The sequence below is a fragment of the Nannobrachium achirus genome (genome assembly GCF_963921795.1).
Source record: "Nannobrachium achirus genome assembly, chromosome: 3".
Taxonomy (NCBI): domain Eukaryota; kingdom Metazoa; phylum Chordata; class Actinopteri; order Myctophiformes; family Myctophidae; genus Nannobrachium; species Nannobrachium achirus.
The window spans coordinates 35,016,306-35,033,274 of NC_137812.1; the positions used below are offsets into that span (position 1 = coordinate 35,016,306).

The 16,969-nt window shown below is 39.6% G+C and overlaps 3 protein-coding genes across 3 annotated transcripts; all 3 read left to right on the forward strand.

Annotated features, from left to right (window-relative positions):
- Window positions 1-873: 873 nt before the first annotated feature.
- Window positions 874-4,885, forward strand: LOC308282198 (pannexin-1-like; the record flags this gene model as incomplete). Its single annotated transcript, XM_080722543.1, has 5 exons — window positions 874-1,054; window positions 2,134-2,255; window positions 2,422-2,624; window positions 3,671-4,175; window positions 4,733-4,885. The coding sequence occupies 5 exons, from the start codon at window positions 874-876 to the stop codon at window positions 4,883-4,885; spliced, it is 1,164 nt and encodes a 387-aa protein (XP_080578669.1).
- A 2,359-nt stretch (window positions 4,886-7,244) lies between these two features.
- LOC308281633 (ribonuclease P protein subunit p29-like) lies at window positions 7,245-15,135 on the forward strand. Its single transcript, XM_080721862.1, has 7 exons — window positions 7,245-7,316; window positions 10,302-10,360; window positions 11,754-11,983; window positions 13,603-13,677; window positions 13,803-13,864; window positions 14,281-14,382; window positions 14,823-15,135. The coding sequence occupies exons 1-7, from the start codon at window positions 7,310-7,312 to the stop codon at window positions 14,957-14,959; spliced, it is 672 nt and encodes a 223-aa protein (XP_080577988.1). The 5' UTR covers window positions 7,245-7,309; the 3' UTR covers window positions 14,960-15,135.
- LOC308281540 (G2/mitotic-specific cyclin-B2-like) lies at window positions 7,759-9,129 on the forward strand (the record flags this gene model as incomplete). The annotated part of the gene is made up of 1 exon (XM_080721773.1): window positions 7,759-9,129. The coding sequence occupies one exon, from the start codon at window positions 7,759-7,761 to the stop codon at window positions 9,127-9,129; it is 1,371 nt and encodes a 456-aa protein (XP_080577899.1).
- Window positions 15,136-16,969: the final 1,834 nt, after the last annotated feature.

Genomic DNA, 16,969 nt, shown 5'->3' on the forward strand with positions numbered 1-16,969 from the left:
CACTCAGTGCTGTATTTCCGAACGCGCCCAAAGGACGACGTCAATGTTCATGATAAAATAGTAAAATCTGTCTGTGTCTGTGTCTGTGTCTCTGTCTCATAGGAGGGCTGTGGGCAGTTCAGAAATCCGTCTACCAGTGACATCATCGATGGGGAAATTGGGGAATCCAAGCTAATATTAACTGTAGGCTTCCTGAAAAGTTACAATGTTAATATGTTATAACTAGACCAGGTCAACCTGGTTGTGCCAGACCCCCTGTCTGTCATCATCATTTATGACATCATGCCTTTTGTAGGCATGTCATCATCATGTCATCATCATATATACCCTTTATATAGAAAACCCGGACAGACCGACATTTGCTTATGTAGGCCTACCCATTTCATGGGTCTGGCAAAAAGGAAGCCATTATTCTCGCTAATATTTTACTCTTTCACTCTTTTCACTCTAACCAAAAATATTACACACATTATGACACTAATAACAATATTCCTTTTATTATTGTTATGCTTATGATTATTAGTATTGCTATTATTAGTATGCCTATTAGTGGTGGTAGTAGTAGGCTATTAACCAAAAATGAATTGTTTTTCTTCAACGTTTCTGATTGACAAGAGCGACCTCTTGCGGATTTGGACAAGACTGAGACCCCCATCAGTGGACCACTCATCCCAATAACCACAGGCTGTATTAAAAGGACAAGCGGCTCAATCAGTTATTACAGGCGGACGCGGTAGGCTATTTGAGACGGGGGGAGCGACATCCCTCTGAGAGCCGGGGAGACATCCGAGACAATACATACAGACAGAAGGTTGGAGGTAGCCAATTGATTATTTATCCTTGTTAGAAAATATTGGAAAAACATTTTTCATCATGGCGATTGCCCACGCAGCCACAGAATACGTTTTTTCTGACTTTTTAATGAAGGATTCGTCAGAATCGAAGTACAAAGGAGTGCGTCTGGAGCTGGCAGTTGACAAAATTGTGACAATTTCGGCGGTTGGTCTCCCTTTGTTTCTCATCTCTCTTGCATTCGCCCAAGAAGTATCAGTGGGTGAGTCGATTTTAAGCATAATTCAAGTGTATTTCATTTTGATTTTCCACTGAGTCTCGAACACATAGCCAATTAATTAGCCCATTTCATCATCATGCAGCAAAAACTATAAATAGCGAACCTGTTATTTTATGACCGCGCACACTTGTTCTTCTTAACAATCCCAGGCGACAGGGCATGGTTTTCGTATCAAAAACAAAGACCAGTGTCATGTTTTTGAAGGTGTGGGTTTACCCCACCCCAACGTGTGCCATAAGCATGGGCAGGCTGTATGTTGAATGGTTAGAAATGATGCTGAGGAGGAGCTCGATTATGCTCCACCCTAAAATATTAGTAGGCTACACAAAATAAAAATATTATTTATTCACCTCAAGTGAGAAGACTGAGCCAAACTCAACCCAAAACAGGGCATAAGGATACACCCATCTGGCTGCAGATGTGGGTTACTACTGTACTTTTAAAATGTCAATAAAATAGTCAATCAATCAAAAAAGGAGGATGGACATTATAAACTAAATTAAATGTGTTCTCTTCGTTGTTATTGTTTAAAGGAGTATTCAGTAAAGAAAATATTTTGTCATTAGCAGATCAACACAAAACAAAATGCTTTAAATCCTCTTTAAGTCTCTGACAGTCTGGTGCAGTATTAACCCAGTAAGCCAGGTATTGACATGTTAGGCTATTACCAGCTATTGGGGCAGATGATGTCATGGGTGGAAAATATTGCCAGTGAAAGAGATCAATAGTGAATAGAATATTTTCAGCTTGGTTAAAACCTTAATGTGTAAGAGCAGTATGGATGAACTCAAATTCACTTCAGTATTACTGTGTTTCATCATTTAACTTATTGGACAAAAGTATGACATAAGACTAGCCTATTTATTTGTGCTCTGTACCTAGACCACACAATACCAGGGGGAGGGGGGTAGAATAATTGACATGATGTTAGCAGCCCACCAAAAAAGAAAGTGGGTCAGAGCACACAGTACTGGCACTTGTTATCGCTCCCATGTCTCTTTGAATTAGACAGATATGTTGCTGTTGCTGATTTTTGGTTCTTTCTCTTCTCACCCATGCAGGTACCCAAATCAGCTGTTTTGCTCCTACAAATTTCTCCTGGCGACAAGCAGCCTATGTAGAGTCATTTTGTTGGGCAGCGGTACAGCAGCAGTCTGAGAGCTCGCCTCTATGGCTGCACAAGGTACAGGCTGTCTGCATGTGTGCATGCCTGCATGCATTTTTGATACACAATTTACTGGCAGATATATGGAGAAAGAACATGAGTGAAAAAATATACTGCCTGGAGAAAGAAATATGTGCATTTAACATTCATAATAATTCTTTCTCTGTTCCTCTGATTTCCTTAGTTCTTCCCATACATTTTGCTGTCGCTGGCCATCCTCATGTACATCCCTGCTCTGTTCTGGCGACACACAGCGGCTCCTCACCTTTCTTCTGACCTCAGCTTCATTATGGAGGAGTTGGACCGCTTTTATAATCGTTCCATCAGACTAGCCAAGAATCTGGCATCCTTTGATAGAAAGGATAGTACACAAGATGATACTCCAAAGTAAGCACAATTCTATGCCAAATCTATCTGTTATCAGGATTTTCAGACAAGACTACTAGTTGTAGATTTCAAGTAAATCAAATCACTTGAAGTCAGATTTTCCCCATGTGTATAGAGAACATTCTGAGTTGACTGAGTTGATTTGATTGTCTAGACTCTAGAGTCCCATTGGAAAATACTCAATAAACACACACCTGTACACATTTATCAGAATCACTGAGCCAACATCTTGTTGTGGTCTTGCTTTAGCGAGCACACACTAGATGTCATCAATTTATTTATTCATTTATTTATTTGCCACTTTTTTGGGGCAAACTACTACTTACATGTTCTTTGAGCAAGAATTTTTGTTCAAACTTCAACTTGTTCAGCTGCTTTACATAGTTATTATTGCTTTTCTTTTCTCTTTACACATTTTTATATTTTCTCAGATCAAAATAAATTTCCTCTGGGAAATGAATTCTGTCTTACCATATTACTGCTTGGAATTGAGGACTCGGGATGTGTACATTTGCTACTGTACATAATGTACTTTGTGCGTGTTTTCAGCGAGCCCACACAGTTTCTGCAGGAACTGCATTTTCGTTTTCAATATTATTCACCATACAGTTCTTTTATGGATGTATTAATTGCAATTTCGCTTTTCTTTATGTACTGTAAGAAGAACACTCCCTTTTGTCCTGCATATGTGCAAAACATATTTTACAAAATGCATTACTTTTTACCTGTGCCCCCTCTTTTCCACACTTGGTCCTGGCTTGATGTATTTTTGCATTTGGACATGATACATGATATTAATTGTGCTATTTCTATATTTTTAGTCCATGTTTCCCTTTTACATCAGATACAGGCTGTGTGGTGTGGTATATTCTAAACACAGAAATGTTTTTTATTATTCCCTTTTTCATTCATCATCACTGGTTGAGCACAAGGAAGATGATGTTTTGATAAATTGATAAAGCCATTGAAATATACAGTATCTATTGTAATTCCCTGTGTTATTCCTTCTGACATCATACTGACCGACTGTCTTGTCTATTCTCCAGCACTGCTCTGGACCTGTCTGCAGCCTGTTCCAAATATCCTCTCGTGGAGCAATATCTGAAGACCAAGCGATTCTCTCGCTGCCTGGTGGTAAAATACCTGGTGTGTCGGGGCTTAACGCTGGTCACACTGCTGCTGGCTTGCCTCTACCTGGGCTACTACATTTGGCAGGCCTCTCTCATCGATGAGTTCGCCTGTGATTTGCGGACAGGGTTGTTAAAGAATGACAGTGTAATTCCATCGGCCGTACAGTGCAAACTAGTGGCAGTAGGCACCTTCTGGCTGCTCAGCTACATTAACTTTGTGGTTTATGTTCTACTCACTCCCTTGGTGGTGTACGCTGCGCTGGGACCAGCGCGGCAGACGTCCAGCTTCCTCCGGCCTTATGAGATGCTGCCAGGCTTTGGTGCTCTGGGCCTGGTCAGACCCTTCTATAACGACCTCAGTATCTACCTGCTGTTTCTTGAGGAGAACCTGAGTGAACTCAAATCCTTTAAATGTCTACAGGTGAGTTTTGCACTTTGAATGATGATCTAACTGCAGGCATGTGTACACAATAGACATCAAAGGGGACTTGAGCCTCTGCCCTTTTATCTGTCTGTAAAAAGTGCCCTCTCCAGACCATGAATGTAGTTTTTACTTTGGTGAAAGAAATGCAAATTCCCTCTTTCTGTGCCATACCTGAAGGCAGCATTTAAGAGAATTGCCTTGTCCAAACTCTCCTGAACTTGAATGCAGCATCCTATGTTGAAAGAATTGCCTCTCTCTGTGTAGAAAATTAAATCCATACCGTTACACCACATCTACAGATTGACTTGAATATGCTTAGTTCAGTGTGGTATCAAGCACCGAAAATAGCCGACCTCCAAGCTCATAACGCGTCGCGCTGCGACGCGTTATGAGCTTGGAGGCCTGCTATTTTGGATATTTTCACCAAAAGGCTCTTTTAGAAATGACAGCCCCTGCCTCTCTGACATTCTCTGCACGTCCCTGTCTAACTGTGTCACTCACAATGGTACAAACAATGTAAAACCAATGTGTCATTGACAATGATTGTAATTTAGGTGCTTGAGCTGCTGCAAGAAGTTGGTGATAATGAGGGATTTGACACCATGTGCCTGCTAACCACCCTGGGCCAAGTGAAGACTGATGTTGTGGACAGTAAAAAGCTCCAGCCTAACAAGAACTGTAAGGAAACCTGTAAACCTGAAGAGTGATTTCAATCAAGTATTTCTGATGAGGATGTTTTGTCTAAATTAATTCACAGTAGTATACATGCTATTGTATTATTGTTGTTGTGCGGTAGCCTATTTAACCTTGGAATTGTTCTTTTCTCACTTGCCCTTGCTGCTTATGATTGGGCAGAAAATGGAAATTACACAAGGTGCTGTACTTTTAAATAAATAATAATGTTTTAAATGCTGCAAATCCAAGGGAAAATGTCTTAGATCCAAGGTGATCTAAATTATTGCTGATCAATAGTATTCTTTCTAAACTAAATGAGCCATACAGTAAACTGCCAGTGCCTATCCTAAGTTACACTGTGAAATAAATTAGTTTGTTTGTGGGCTAACTTTTAAACTAACTTTTTACTAACAATAACTTTTTCAGCATGTCTGTAAATAATAATAGGATGGGAAAATCTGACTTCAATAATGTCAGAATAATCGACATATAACTTATCTATATAGCTATATATTGAATTTGGAGCATGATTCAAACATCAACAAGGCCATCAGCAATAATTTCATATTATTTTATAATTCTCAAAGCTGCACTTTCTAGCCAGTAGCAATTGATCCATAAAAGATGTGAATATTGTGTCCTTGTCATGTGTTATGTGAATGTTACCGTGTCTAATTTGACCAGCTTGATGCTAGGTCTGATTATTCTTAGTGTATAAGACCCAAAACAACCTGGGGGTATCAAATATTTTGACGGTTACTGAATAATGGAATGATGCTTGACAACAGTATCTGGATGAGAATACGCTTGTGATAAAATATCACAATGTTTGAGCCATAATTGAATAATATATTTATTTTCTTCTAAGAGTGACTTGTCCGTATGTTACCATGTCTGTCAGTTTGTCTGTAACTTTGTATCATGGCAATACTGCTGGTGACCAAGTGGCGCTGTTGAGTCTCACACGCACGCACGCACACACGCACGCACGCACACAACCCTGAAATGAACTGCTACACACACACACAGCTACGCAGTACGCACACATTCCTCTCTCTCTCTCACACACACACACACACACACACACACACACACACACACACACACACACACACACACACACACACACACACACACACACACACACACACACACACACACAGGAATAGATTATGAATGATAGATAATGAAATGCTCACATCCACCGCTCAGTTCAAACTTGATTTGATTTTAATATTCTGTTAAAACTTTTTTATGATAAGAAAGTGTAATATATATACCGGTATAGCTTATATGTATTACTGAATTGTCATTCAAAATGATTGAAATATGAATAAAAAACCTGTGTGTTATAGTGAGTCAGACCAATATTGTGATATTTATCCACCTCTATTGCATGCTCACACTGCATTGCATGAGGACATGTTGTGAGCTTATAGATAGGCCTATGTGCTATTTTCGGTGCATGACTCCATTTGAATTTAGGTTAAGCAAACCAGTGTTGTGGAATTATTACATCCCACACAGGGTGATAGTCTCCACAAAGCGTGTTGTAATTGCACTATGCAACTTATAGCCTACTTTTCAAATAAAGATTGGTTTTGGTACACTCAAGCAATAATGTATCATTGTGTTCTTCATGTCCAGTGAGGACGTGCTGTGATTGGCTGTCGCTTGGACTGTCAGTTCTGCCTTGGTGCCTAGGCAAATGTCAGGATGAAACTCATGTCTCCACTTTAGTAATATACAGTCAAGCCCCAAGCAGTCTATACAATCATGGAAGGATAATTGTTAGCTCACTTTTTCGATTTGGCTCCTCCTGTTTGATTGTGTGTTTGATTGTATTTGACAGTGTTGTTTAGTTGTTTTATTATTATTATTATTATTAGCACTTTGGTCGACTACAGTCATTTTTAAGTTTGCTATATAAATAAAGATGTGTTTGATTGATTGAGTGTTATTGCTTAAACATGTATCTTTATATAATTGTGTGGGACATAATACGCTATAGTTGTTAGAAAGTTACATAGTAGAACACTATCTATGATTTGTATTTATTTCACACGATAACAGAGTACATGCCTTTCATTGCCTTACTTTCAGCTGCCACTCGGTGGTGCTATTGTGCATGTTAACAACGTTATGATGACGCAGTGATTAGCCAGTGACAGGCCAACAGCCCGACTTTAATGATCTTATTTTAGATCGTTTTTTTGGCAATAGTACAAAGTAAATATGACAGAGACTTTAATTGTCACTGTAAAATACTGTAAAACAGTTGTCATGTTGTATATTTACCTAAAAATGCTCTGGTTGTAAACAGGGACGGAGCTGCACTGTTTACAGTTATATAGGCTATGTCCCTTTAAGAGTTTACCCAGCATGCTTTGCGGCCGGTTTGTTTTTGTCCCGCAGCTATCAACTGTCAAGTCGAAGTCAACAAAACACACGTGAAAATGTCTGGTGAGTCTGTTAGTTGGCTTTTCAATGATAACAATAATATGTACCACAAGAATAACATACATTAAGCCGTTATTCTTAATTCAGCGATCTCGATTTAAACTTTGAGGGGATAATACATGTTTAAGCTAACGTGCTAGCCAGTCAAACTAGCATCGTGACGTCACGGCTATATAAACAAGCAGCGCGTGCTTCTCACTCACTCAGTGTTTAGACCGTTGAACAGAGCAGACGCAATTCATTCTCCTGCCGAAAACTCTCGTTTCACGTTTTAAGCACTGTGTCAACTGTTGACAACTGCTGACAACTGCTTTTTAAGCTTTTGTTTCGTTGAACTGTTTGAAGAAGCAGAGCGTCTTTCACGACTTTCAGGCGTTCACGCGATTTAGTCGCCGTTTTTCCTCTGGAATTCAGCGCCTCAGTGAAGAACAACCCTGCACACATCATGGCGAGGAAGGCCAACAGACGTGCTCCAAAGAAGAGAGATACACTCGGAGAGCTTTCCGGCTTCAACAAGCTGAAAGTGTCGGAGTCAGGCCAACGTGCATCTAGGAGAGGAAAGAAGTGCACGACCAATGTAGACACAGGAGCTAGCAACACTGCAGAGGTCCTGGTGCTGCAAAGTACGAGGTCTGCGACGAGGGCTGCCAATGCCATCCTGCAGTCCAGAAGGAATGGAGAGAACAACAAACCTTCAACCGAAGCTACTTTGAAGCAGAAACCCAAGGTAGCCGTTGTCAAGGATGCACAGCCAGTCAGAGTTGAGGCACCTCCTCAAGTTGCTCCCTTAGCTGTTCCAGAACAACCTGCGCACGTGGACATTGATGCAGGGGACTCAGCCAAGGTAGCCGTTGTCAAGGCAGCACAGCCAGTCAGAGTCGAGGCACCTCCTCAGGTTGCTCCATTCACTGTGCCAGAACAACCTGCACACGTGGACATTGATGCAGGGGACTCAGACATGCCAGAGCTATGCTCTGAATATGTGAAAGACATATATGCATACCTAATGGATCTAGAGATGCAGCAGGCTGTGCGACCCGGCTACATGGAGGGCTACGACATAACACCACGCATGCGAGCTCTACTGATCGACTGGCTCATCAAGGTTCATTCCGGCTTCCAGCTGCTGCAGGAGACACTGTATCTCACAGTTGCCATCTTGGACCGCTTTATGCAAGTTCAGCCAGTTTCACGAACGAAGCTCCAGCTTGTTGGTGTCACTGCCATGCTGCTGGCCTCAAAGTATGAGGCTAATAGAAGAGTCGCCCCAAGGGTCAAGCACTTTGCCTGCATCGCAGACAACGCATTCACGCCTGCTCAGATTAGAAACGCAGAGAGGGTGATGCTGAAGGCACTTGACTTTGAGCTGGGGCGTCCGCTGCCGGTGCACTTCCTCAGGAGAGCTTCCAAGGTTGCAAACTCTACCATGAAGATGTACACACTGGCCAAGTATCTGATGGAGTTGACACTGCTTGACTATGACATGGTTCACTACCGGCCCTCTGAGATCGGTGCTGCCTCCCTCTGCCTCTCCCAGATGCTGCTGGATGGCCAGCCCTGGACTCGCACAGCGCAGTACTACACCACTTACGATGAGAAACACCTAACTCCCATCATGCAGCACATCTGTAAGAATGTAGTTCATGCCAACGAGAGGAGAAAAGTGTTCCAGACTGTCTGGAGCAAGTATTCAGGGAGCATGCTGATGAAGATCTCCTGCCTTGATGAACTGCAATCACCTGCAGTGGAGAGCCTGGCTGCCTGGCTGGAAAAGATGAAAGATGTCTTCTTTTTCCATGGAGATGACTGGTTTTGAATTACTTGGACTTGTGTAGCAAGCTAGCAAATTTGAACCATTTGAATTTTGTAAATATCTATTTGTATTTTGTAAATACCTATTTAAATGTTGTAAATATCTAGTATGTAAATAATAATTCATTCTTTATTTCAATGACTCATTAAAATGTCTTTATGTGTGATTAACAGTGTGTTGTTGTATTTTTGCAGCTGTTGAGCAAAGGGTTTCAGCAGTTGTGACACTTTTCTCTAAATGAAAATGACATTAATGTTTATGTGTGATTGTATTTTTGCAGCTGTTGAGCAAAGGGTTTCAGCAGTTGTGACACTTTTCTCTAAATGAAAATGACATTAATGTCTGAAGTATCAGCTATCCAAACCTTAGAATTAGGTATACAAGATTAAATGACATAGTGACATAATGAATAGGTTTCTGTTGTTTATTATCATTATTTTTTTAAACACACTTTACTCAGAGGTCAAAGCTAGCCTTAAAGGTTTTGAATTGGGGCTGACAAACATAGTATATTTGCCAGAGTTCAGACAATGTAAAAAACAGAAGAAGCTTGTTTGTTCAGGCTATGGGATTTGTATTACCGGTAATCTAAAAGTGCCAATTAATTAGTAACTAATTCTGCCAAGTAATTGTAGTGGTTTAAAAGTACACAATATTTGCCTCTGAGGTGTAGTGGAGAAGACGTATAAACTATCCAATAACGTAAATATCCCAGTAAATTAAAAGTACTTCAGAGGCAGACATAACTTTATTGATGCCACAGGACTGCAGGAGAAATTCAGATTTAATGACAGTTACAACACAAAACATTGTATTTTGTTTTGTCTATGTTGTGTAGAAGGTACAGTATATAGTGTAACAATATGCAAAGATATATTATTCTGTAACTACTTGGGCCCGGTTTCAGGCTGATTTGATATGGCTTACTGAGTCTTGCCGATGACATCATTTGTGCCATGTGAATAAAGATCACATGTTATGTGATAAAATATATATATATATATATATGTGTATGTATGTATATATATATATATATATATATATATATATATATACTTGCTATGCAATCTTCTTATAAGTACTTCAATCAATCAATCAATTGTTGGCGCCAACCAAACAACAGGCAATGTTTATGACATAGCACCTTAAATATACCAATAATGTGTTCTCCACAGAAGACAGACTTGTTCGGGCCCTGATTCCTCATGAACTCGCGCCAGTTCTGGGTGTTGAGGTGAGTACACTGTACGCCACTGGTTCACAAACATTTTCATGTCAAGGACCCCCTATTTGAAGACACGACAAGGACCCCCACAAGAGAATAATTTTACAGCTCTATTAGCAGTGTGTCCATTTTGATTTGCATTAGACTACGGACCCCCATCTAATGGCATCTCTTGGACCCCATATTGTCAAATTAATGTTAATTTAACTCAGTGTACTTGGGGTCCATTTGGTTCCATTTGTACACACTGAGTCACATTACATACTTAACATTCCCATAAGGGTCCATTTGGTTCCTATAACTTCCTAACTATCATTTAGCTGGGGACACACTGGAACTCGCTTAAGGACCCTTGGGGGTCTCCGGACCTCACTTTGAGAACCACTGCCCACCCCCACGAATCCTTGAAGGGGTTACAGCCTTACAGGGGGTCCCCAGGAAAGTTTAACCCTTTAAAACCTTTCCAGAACTGCAAGCACACAGTGCACTGAAAAGCAGGGGTCGCAAATAGCAACACTAGATTTGTTTTTAAATATGTTGAATCTAGGGTTGCAATGCCTTAATAGGCAACCAATGCATCCAAAGCTATCTGGAGGCCACTCATTAGCTCATAACACGTCTATGGCGGATATTTATGAAACAAACACTTCACCATGTTGGCTTGTGGTGGACATTGTTGTAAAAATTAAAATATTGCCACAGACATGAGTGTACAATATTACTTTAAACGTATAAAGGAGAGACTTTAAAGATAGCATAAAGACATAGCATTGAGTGTACAAGTTATGGGGGTCCTTGCAAATCAAACATTTGAGAACCTTAGCCGCAAATTGCAACTTTAATATGTTGCAATAAATGCCAATTTGTTCCATTTGTACACTCTCAGAGTTATGGGGGTCCTTGCAAATAAAACATTTGAGAACCTCTGTACTGGTAGACTCATAATGTGCAATAGTGTCATAGTAAATCAGTGTCTTAAATATCCTGGAGACTTGACATTCAGTAATTCGGTCTTTTAATGATCAAGAACATTTTAATGGTGTGTAAAACAGAAAATGTAATTTGCCACGGACACATTTGTCTGTGTAGGGACATATTGATGACCCGTGCTGAGATGTAATGCATTGTGAACTTGTAGATATGCAATTAGAAAAAAGAGATCTTGAAAGAAATAATAATAATTTCCCATTAATCTATGGCTGTCCACAAGAACAGGTTTATATTATACTGTATAGGATTTTACATGGAAAGGACGGTGGACAGCAGTCTGTGTTTTTATATTATGAAGTGTAATGGATTACAGTTTGTATGATTTTTTTAACTGGGCAGATGTTGCCCTTTCCCCTTGAATCCTTGGATAATATTTAGGTAATTTGTTAACTTGTTTCTTTCGTCTCCTCAGTCTGAAAAGAAGATTCAAGCGGAGGCTTTCACTAAATCCTTTGTGAGGAACAGCATGCGTACCATGACGCCGCAGCAAGTCAGTGAAATGCTTGACCGCAAGGCCGTGGTCCTGCAGTATGCCAGACCCCAACAGAAGGACAAAAAAAGGACTAGCAAGAAAGTCAAAGGTCTCAACGCCAGACATAAGAGGGAGCTGAAGGTCTTCCAGATCAAACCTGAGCACCAGAGGTTGGTTGGTACAGTATATGCTCTTGTCCCATTTACTGTAGCGCTGCTTTGCCTACTGTGATCATCCAGGGTGAGAGAAGCATTATCTTGCTGCCTGGGCAATATGGCCTAAAATTGGTATCACAACACCTTTTGCTTAATCAATCTTTCATATAAAAGTTTATAAATAACTAGGGATGCGGTATCGGTACTCGTGGTATCGGTACTCGCCCCGATACCGGCCTATTTTGCGGTATCGGTACTCGTCCGATACTGCTCACAAAGCGCCAGAGTACCCTGTGTGTTCCGCCACTTCGCCTTTCTCTCTCTCTCTCTTAAAGTATCAAAAGTAAAAATACAAAATGTTTGAGCATAGCAGATCTAGAAGATCATGCACAGTACAGGAATTTCCATGGGCTAAACCTGAATAGTGAAGTGAAATGTGTGGCAGTTGTGCCATGTTCTGGGAAAGCAATGCAATTAATGTGTTATATGCAGCCAGAAAATGAGGAACATCTGATATAAAAAAAAAAAGAAAAACGTAATTTAAAGACATTTTGTATTATTAATTGTACTCGTATCGGTACTCGGTATCGGCGAGTACTCAAAATGAAGTACTCGTACTTGTACTCGGTCAGCCAAAAAGTGGTATCGGGACAACCCTATAAATAACCTAATATTGCTCAACAAAAACTGAATGAGCACTTAATTTGTTAGGTTTTAACTAATACAGAATATCATATAAAGTTAATATTTATATGAAATGTCCACAAATGTAAGGCATCTTTAAGCAGTCGTATGTATGATCTTCAGATGCATACAGTAGCTTGTCCAACATCCACATACTTCTCAGCTCCCAATCTTCAACATATTGCACAGAGGCCTTACATTGCTCGACTAATCTAGACTACAGGACAGTCGTGATCATAGAAAAGTGTTTTGCAGTTGCCAGTCTTGCTATAACTTCTCAACTTTACAGGAGCTTGATGCATTCATCATCACCCTCCTCGATAACATGTTTTATTGAACAAATTTGTAGTATTGTCTGTCTTTGTCGCAACATCTTACATACAAATCCTGTTATCTTTCTTTGCATGAAGGGTTAGGATTGTCTTGGTCCTGCTTGCGTCTTTGTAGTTCTTGTAGACTATGGTGTAGAAATAAAGTAAAATCATCAGTGTTAATGCATACATTTGTAACTTGAAGAGTGTACAAATGTAACCTAATTAATGATTGTGTATTTAGCAGCAGGGCTGAACTTCTGTCGCTGCCGCTTCCTTTTTGTCTACACACAACAGGAGCGCAGCTCTGGGGGAAAAAGCCAGCGAGACACACAATTTTATGTGATACTATTAAGTAGTTTACACATTTGAATTGCTTTACCTTTTCCATATCAAGCATTAATAATGAATTGATCAATCAAGGTTTACAAGCCATATCTGTTGGAAGGCACTCTGGTTAAGAGCATTAACTACAGTACATTAAATGTAAATCACATAACCAGCGCAGTACAAAACCAGCACAGTTGCATATGGAAACTTGTATTTTATGGTATATGCATGAATGCCAAGATATTTTTTATGTATATCCTATGTATACATAACAAATATCCTAAGTAAATCATATGTTCTCAACTCTAGGTATGAACTTTTCCTACCTCTTCATGACCTATGGAAACAATACATCATTGACTTGTGTGGGTGGAAACCAGGGAGGTGAGAACTTGATGTCAGTCATTAAAAATTCCTTTCATCTCAATTGTTGGCAGTTTTAAGTTTGTCAGACAAAATATCCTGTTCTTTGTGGTCATGTATTGTTTAAACTAATCTCTTTTAAATAGCAATCCACAGACAATTCAGCAAAAGCTTTTGAAGGCAGACTTCCATGGTGCAATTCTCACCGGTAAGATTTAGCTCTTTCTTTTTTTCTTTTTTACCAGGGGAATGTTAAATCTGTTGGCACTACAGTTAAGGCTAGTCTACAATGTGTCACTTTGTTGCACAATTGTGGCATACAAGAATGACACTTTCAACTGTAAAGTGTTGACAGTTCTTCAGTTGAAAATAAAACCTTTTTTTTTTTTTTTTTTTTTTTTTGCCAATAGTGACGTCATACACTTGTCTTGTTAGTATAAAACTGTCAGAGTCGCATAGCTTAAATTAGCAACAAACACTATGCCCTGCTGGAACTTAACTGATGGTGAGAACTGTGCATGTATTCCCACCATGCATCAGCAACTGTTATCTTCCTGTGACTTGTTGCAAACCATGGGTCACGAATTGATAATATATTCTTGTTTTTCATTTTGTTGTCCACAGTGGTGCGATCCAAATGCCCATCATATGTGGGTACGACGGGGATTCTGGTCCAGGAATTCAAGCAAGTGTTCAAAATCATCACGAAAGAGGACAGACTAAAGGGTGGGCCAAACTGAATTTAATGAACATCTTATTTTGACTGTTCATGCCTTTTTATAAAATGTTCTTGAATCTTTAGCCCCATACTCTGCTGTTGTAACTCTTGGCAACCATTTTATATTCATTTTTGATTAAGATTTTGTTTCTATAAATAGCCTCTTAAAATGCATTGTGGGTTCAACACATGCTTTGCCATAGCTGCAACCACGGCGTATAAACAACAGTTGGTATGTCCAAAATGTTCAAGCACAAACCAAGTGCGGGTCGCATTGAGTATTATTTACTTTTTGGTTCCCATAGCTGGCTGAAACCTTTCAGCATTGCTCAGTCATTAAGCAATAGGTCGTCCTGCTGGTGATCTCACTGTTGGTCTTATTTCATTACAAGCTTCATGTTTTAGCATACGGGTACTAACACTTTTCATCTCCTTCCCTTCGTGATAGTTATCCCCAAGAAGAACAGCGTGTTCGCAGTGGAAGTCGAGGGCTTTGTCTCCCACATTTACGGCAGCAAGTTTGAATACCGTGCTAGTGAACGCTCAACCAAGAAGTTTAAAATCAAAGGAACTATTGACTTGTAATGGCTGTGATGTGACAAAAGTGGATTGTGTCTTGTCCTGTGATGTGACGAAGTATTGCTTGCTACCACCCTACAAGCCTAACCCTAAAACGATGTGACTAAGCAACTGAAGAGGCACCATTGTGGATGTGTGGACAAGTAGCATGGACGTGATGGTGGTGATAACCTCCTGTTTTGTCAGTACGACCTGATAAACGTTGTCAAATAAAGGGTGTCTCATAATTAACCGTTCCTTTATCTGTTGATTATGGAGACACCCTTTATTTGACATCAAGCAAGCCTGTCCAAAGCAAATGTTTAAGGGCGTTCAGGGCAAGGGCAGCCCGGTGGTAGGTAGTTGGATGATCGTTCTTCACTCAATTTTATTTCACACAGAGGTGCAGTTGACATGGACATTGTTGGATTGTTGGAAGGAAAGGAGCCTGCAGCCTCTGACTCCTTGAGTATGGTTACAATTGTTTTCTTATTTTTGTATTATTTTTGTAAAATATTGTATGGGGTTGACAGGAGGAATAGAGTACAAACATTTCAGCCTGTACTTTTCAGTCTGTGCTGAAAATGTCTACTCTTGTAAAACTATCAAAAATATTTAAATGCTTCTTTGGGTTCCATTGTCTTTAGTCTGTACCTGCAAAACGTACTTAAAACCAGTGGTGTGTTCTAGTTTTTGTTAGTTTTTTCCGTTACGATAATCTACCTGCGTGTGGTTGTGGAGATACTTTACTGCATTTTCAATGGATTAAATGCTTAGTAGAGGGCCACACTTTCTTCTGCATGCCATACTGCTTATGTATAGCGTAACACGATAGAACACATACTGGTTAAAAAATTTGTAATGGCAAACAATCAAATGTTTTAAATTCAGTATGATTTACCACAAAGTCCACTAGAGGGCAGACTAACTATTTGGTATGTTTTGACTGCAATAATAAAACCTTTATATTTCATGTATGTATGTATAATAATTACATGCTATGTCTAGCCTTGCCCAATTTCCATTTTGACAGGGAGAAATATTGGGAATTTCTAATTTGGAAATGGCTATCTGTAAGCATTCTTTTCTCCCAGGGATGGAGGCTGACCTATGGGTTTGATCTGTCTCCGTTTTTATTGGATCTATCCAATGAAAACGGTGACAAGCAAGAAACCATGTTTTGATAATGATTGATTCCTATTGCATCCATGTTTTTTCTAGAGATGTGTTGTCTTCACTCTTGTTAAAATGACTGACCTAGAAACTAAAGGTACTTGAGTGGTATCTGCCAAATATTTATTTTATTTTGTGGATGCTTATACATTACTGTCAAAAGGGCTTTACTCAAAGTATAATACATTTTTCAACTCTGGCCAGTGAAAAAGTAAATAGATTTGCACGGCTATTTTTTGCTGTGGTAAAACTATAAACCTTATATTTCTGATGCTGGCTTGCAACCTTGGGTCTTTCTCCTCGTCACCATAACTTTGATAATAGATGAGCTACTGAGTTATGCATGTGATCTCATCATTAGAACACATGGGTGGCGGCTTGTCAGAATAACACACGTGAGCCAATGTGTGGCATGGTGACCAAATTTCCTTCCTAACTCACTTCCAATCTCAGCCTTTTAGTATCTGCTAAATGGGAATAATTGGATTACAGAAGCTGCAGCCTACAATGTAACACTGATGTCTATAAGACAATGTGACAGAAGCAATAGCTGCCATTTAATGTAAGTTCATTTGTATCAGGGACCATGTACAAAATAAAATTATCTCAAGCAAAGAGAAACAATGCTTTGTACAAGATTTTGCTACTTTACTAGAACTTAACTAGCTAATTTCCCTCTGTAGTCCCTGGGTAATTGAACAGAAACAAGACACAAAACATAATGATCTCCACTACATTTGAAGCAATAATCATATAAATAACCAACTCCATGTTCAGCTAAATATTAAAATTAATGCTGACAAGACTGGTTACTTAAAATCAGGAAGATTGTGCAAAGGAAGTGCCTCGTTTAGGGATACACCA

Coding starts and splice junctions, on each gene's coding strand:
- LOC308281633 (XM_080721862.1), top strand. Junction 11,984..13,602: donor ATCAAACCTGAGCACCAGAG/GTTGGTTGGTAC, acceptor TCTCAACTCTAG/GTATGAACTTTTCCTACCTC. Junction 14,383..14,822: donor GAAAGAGGACAGACTAAAGG/GTGGGCCAAACT, acceptor CCTTCGTGATAG/TTATCCCCAAGAAGAACAGC.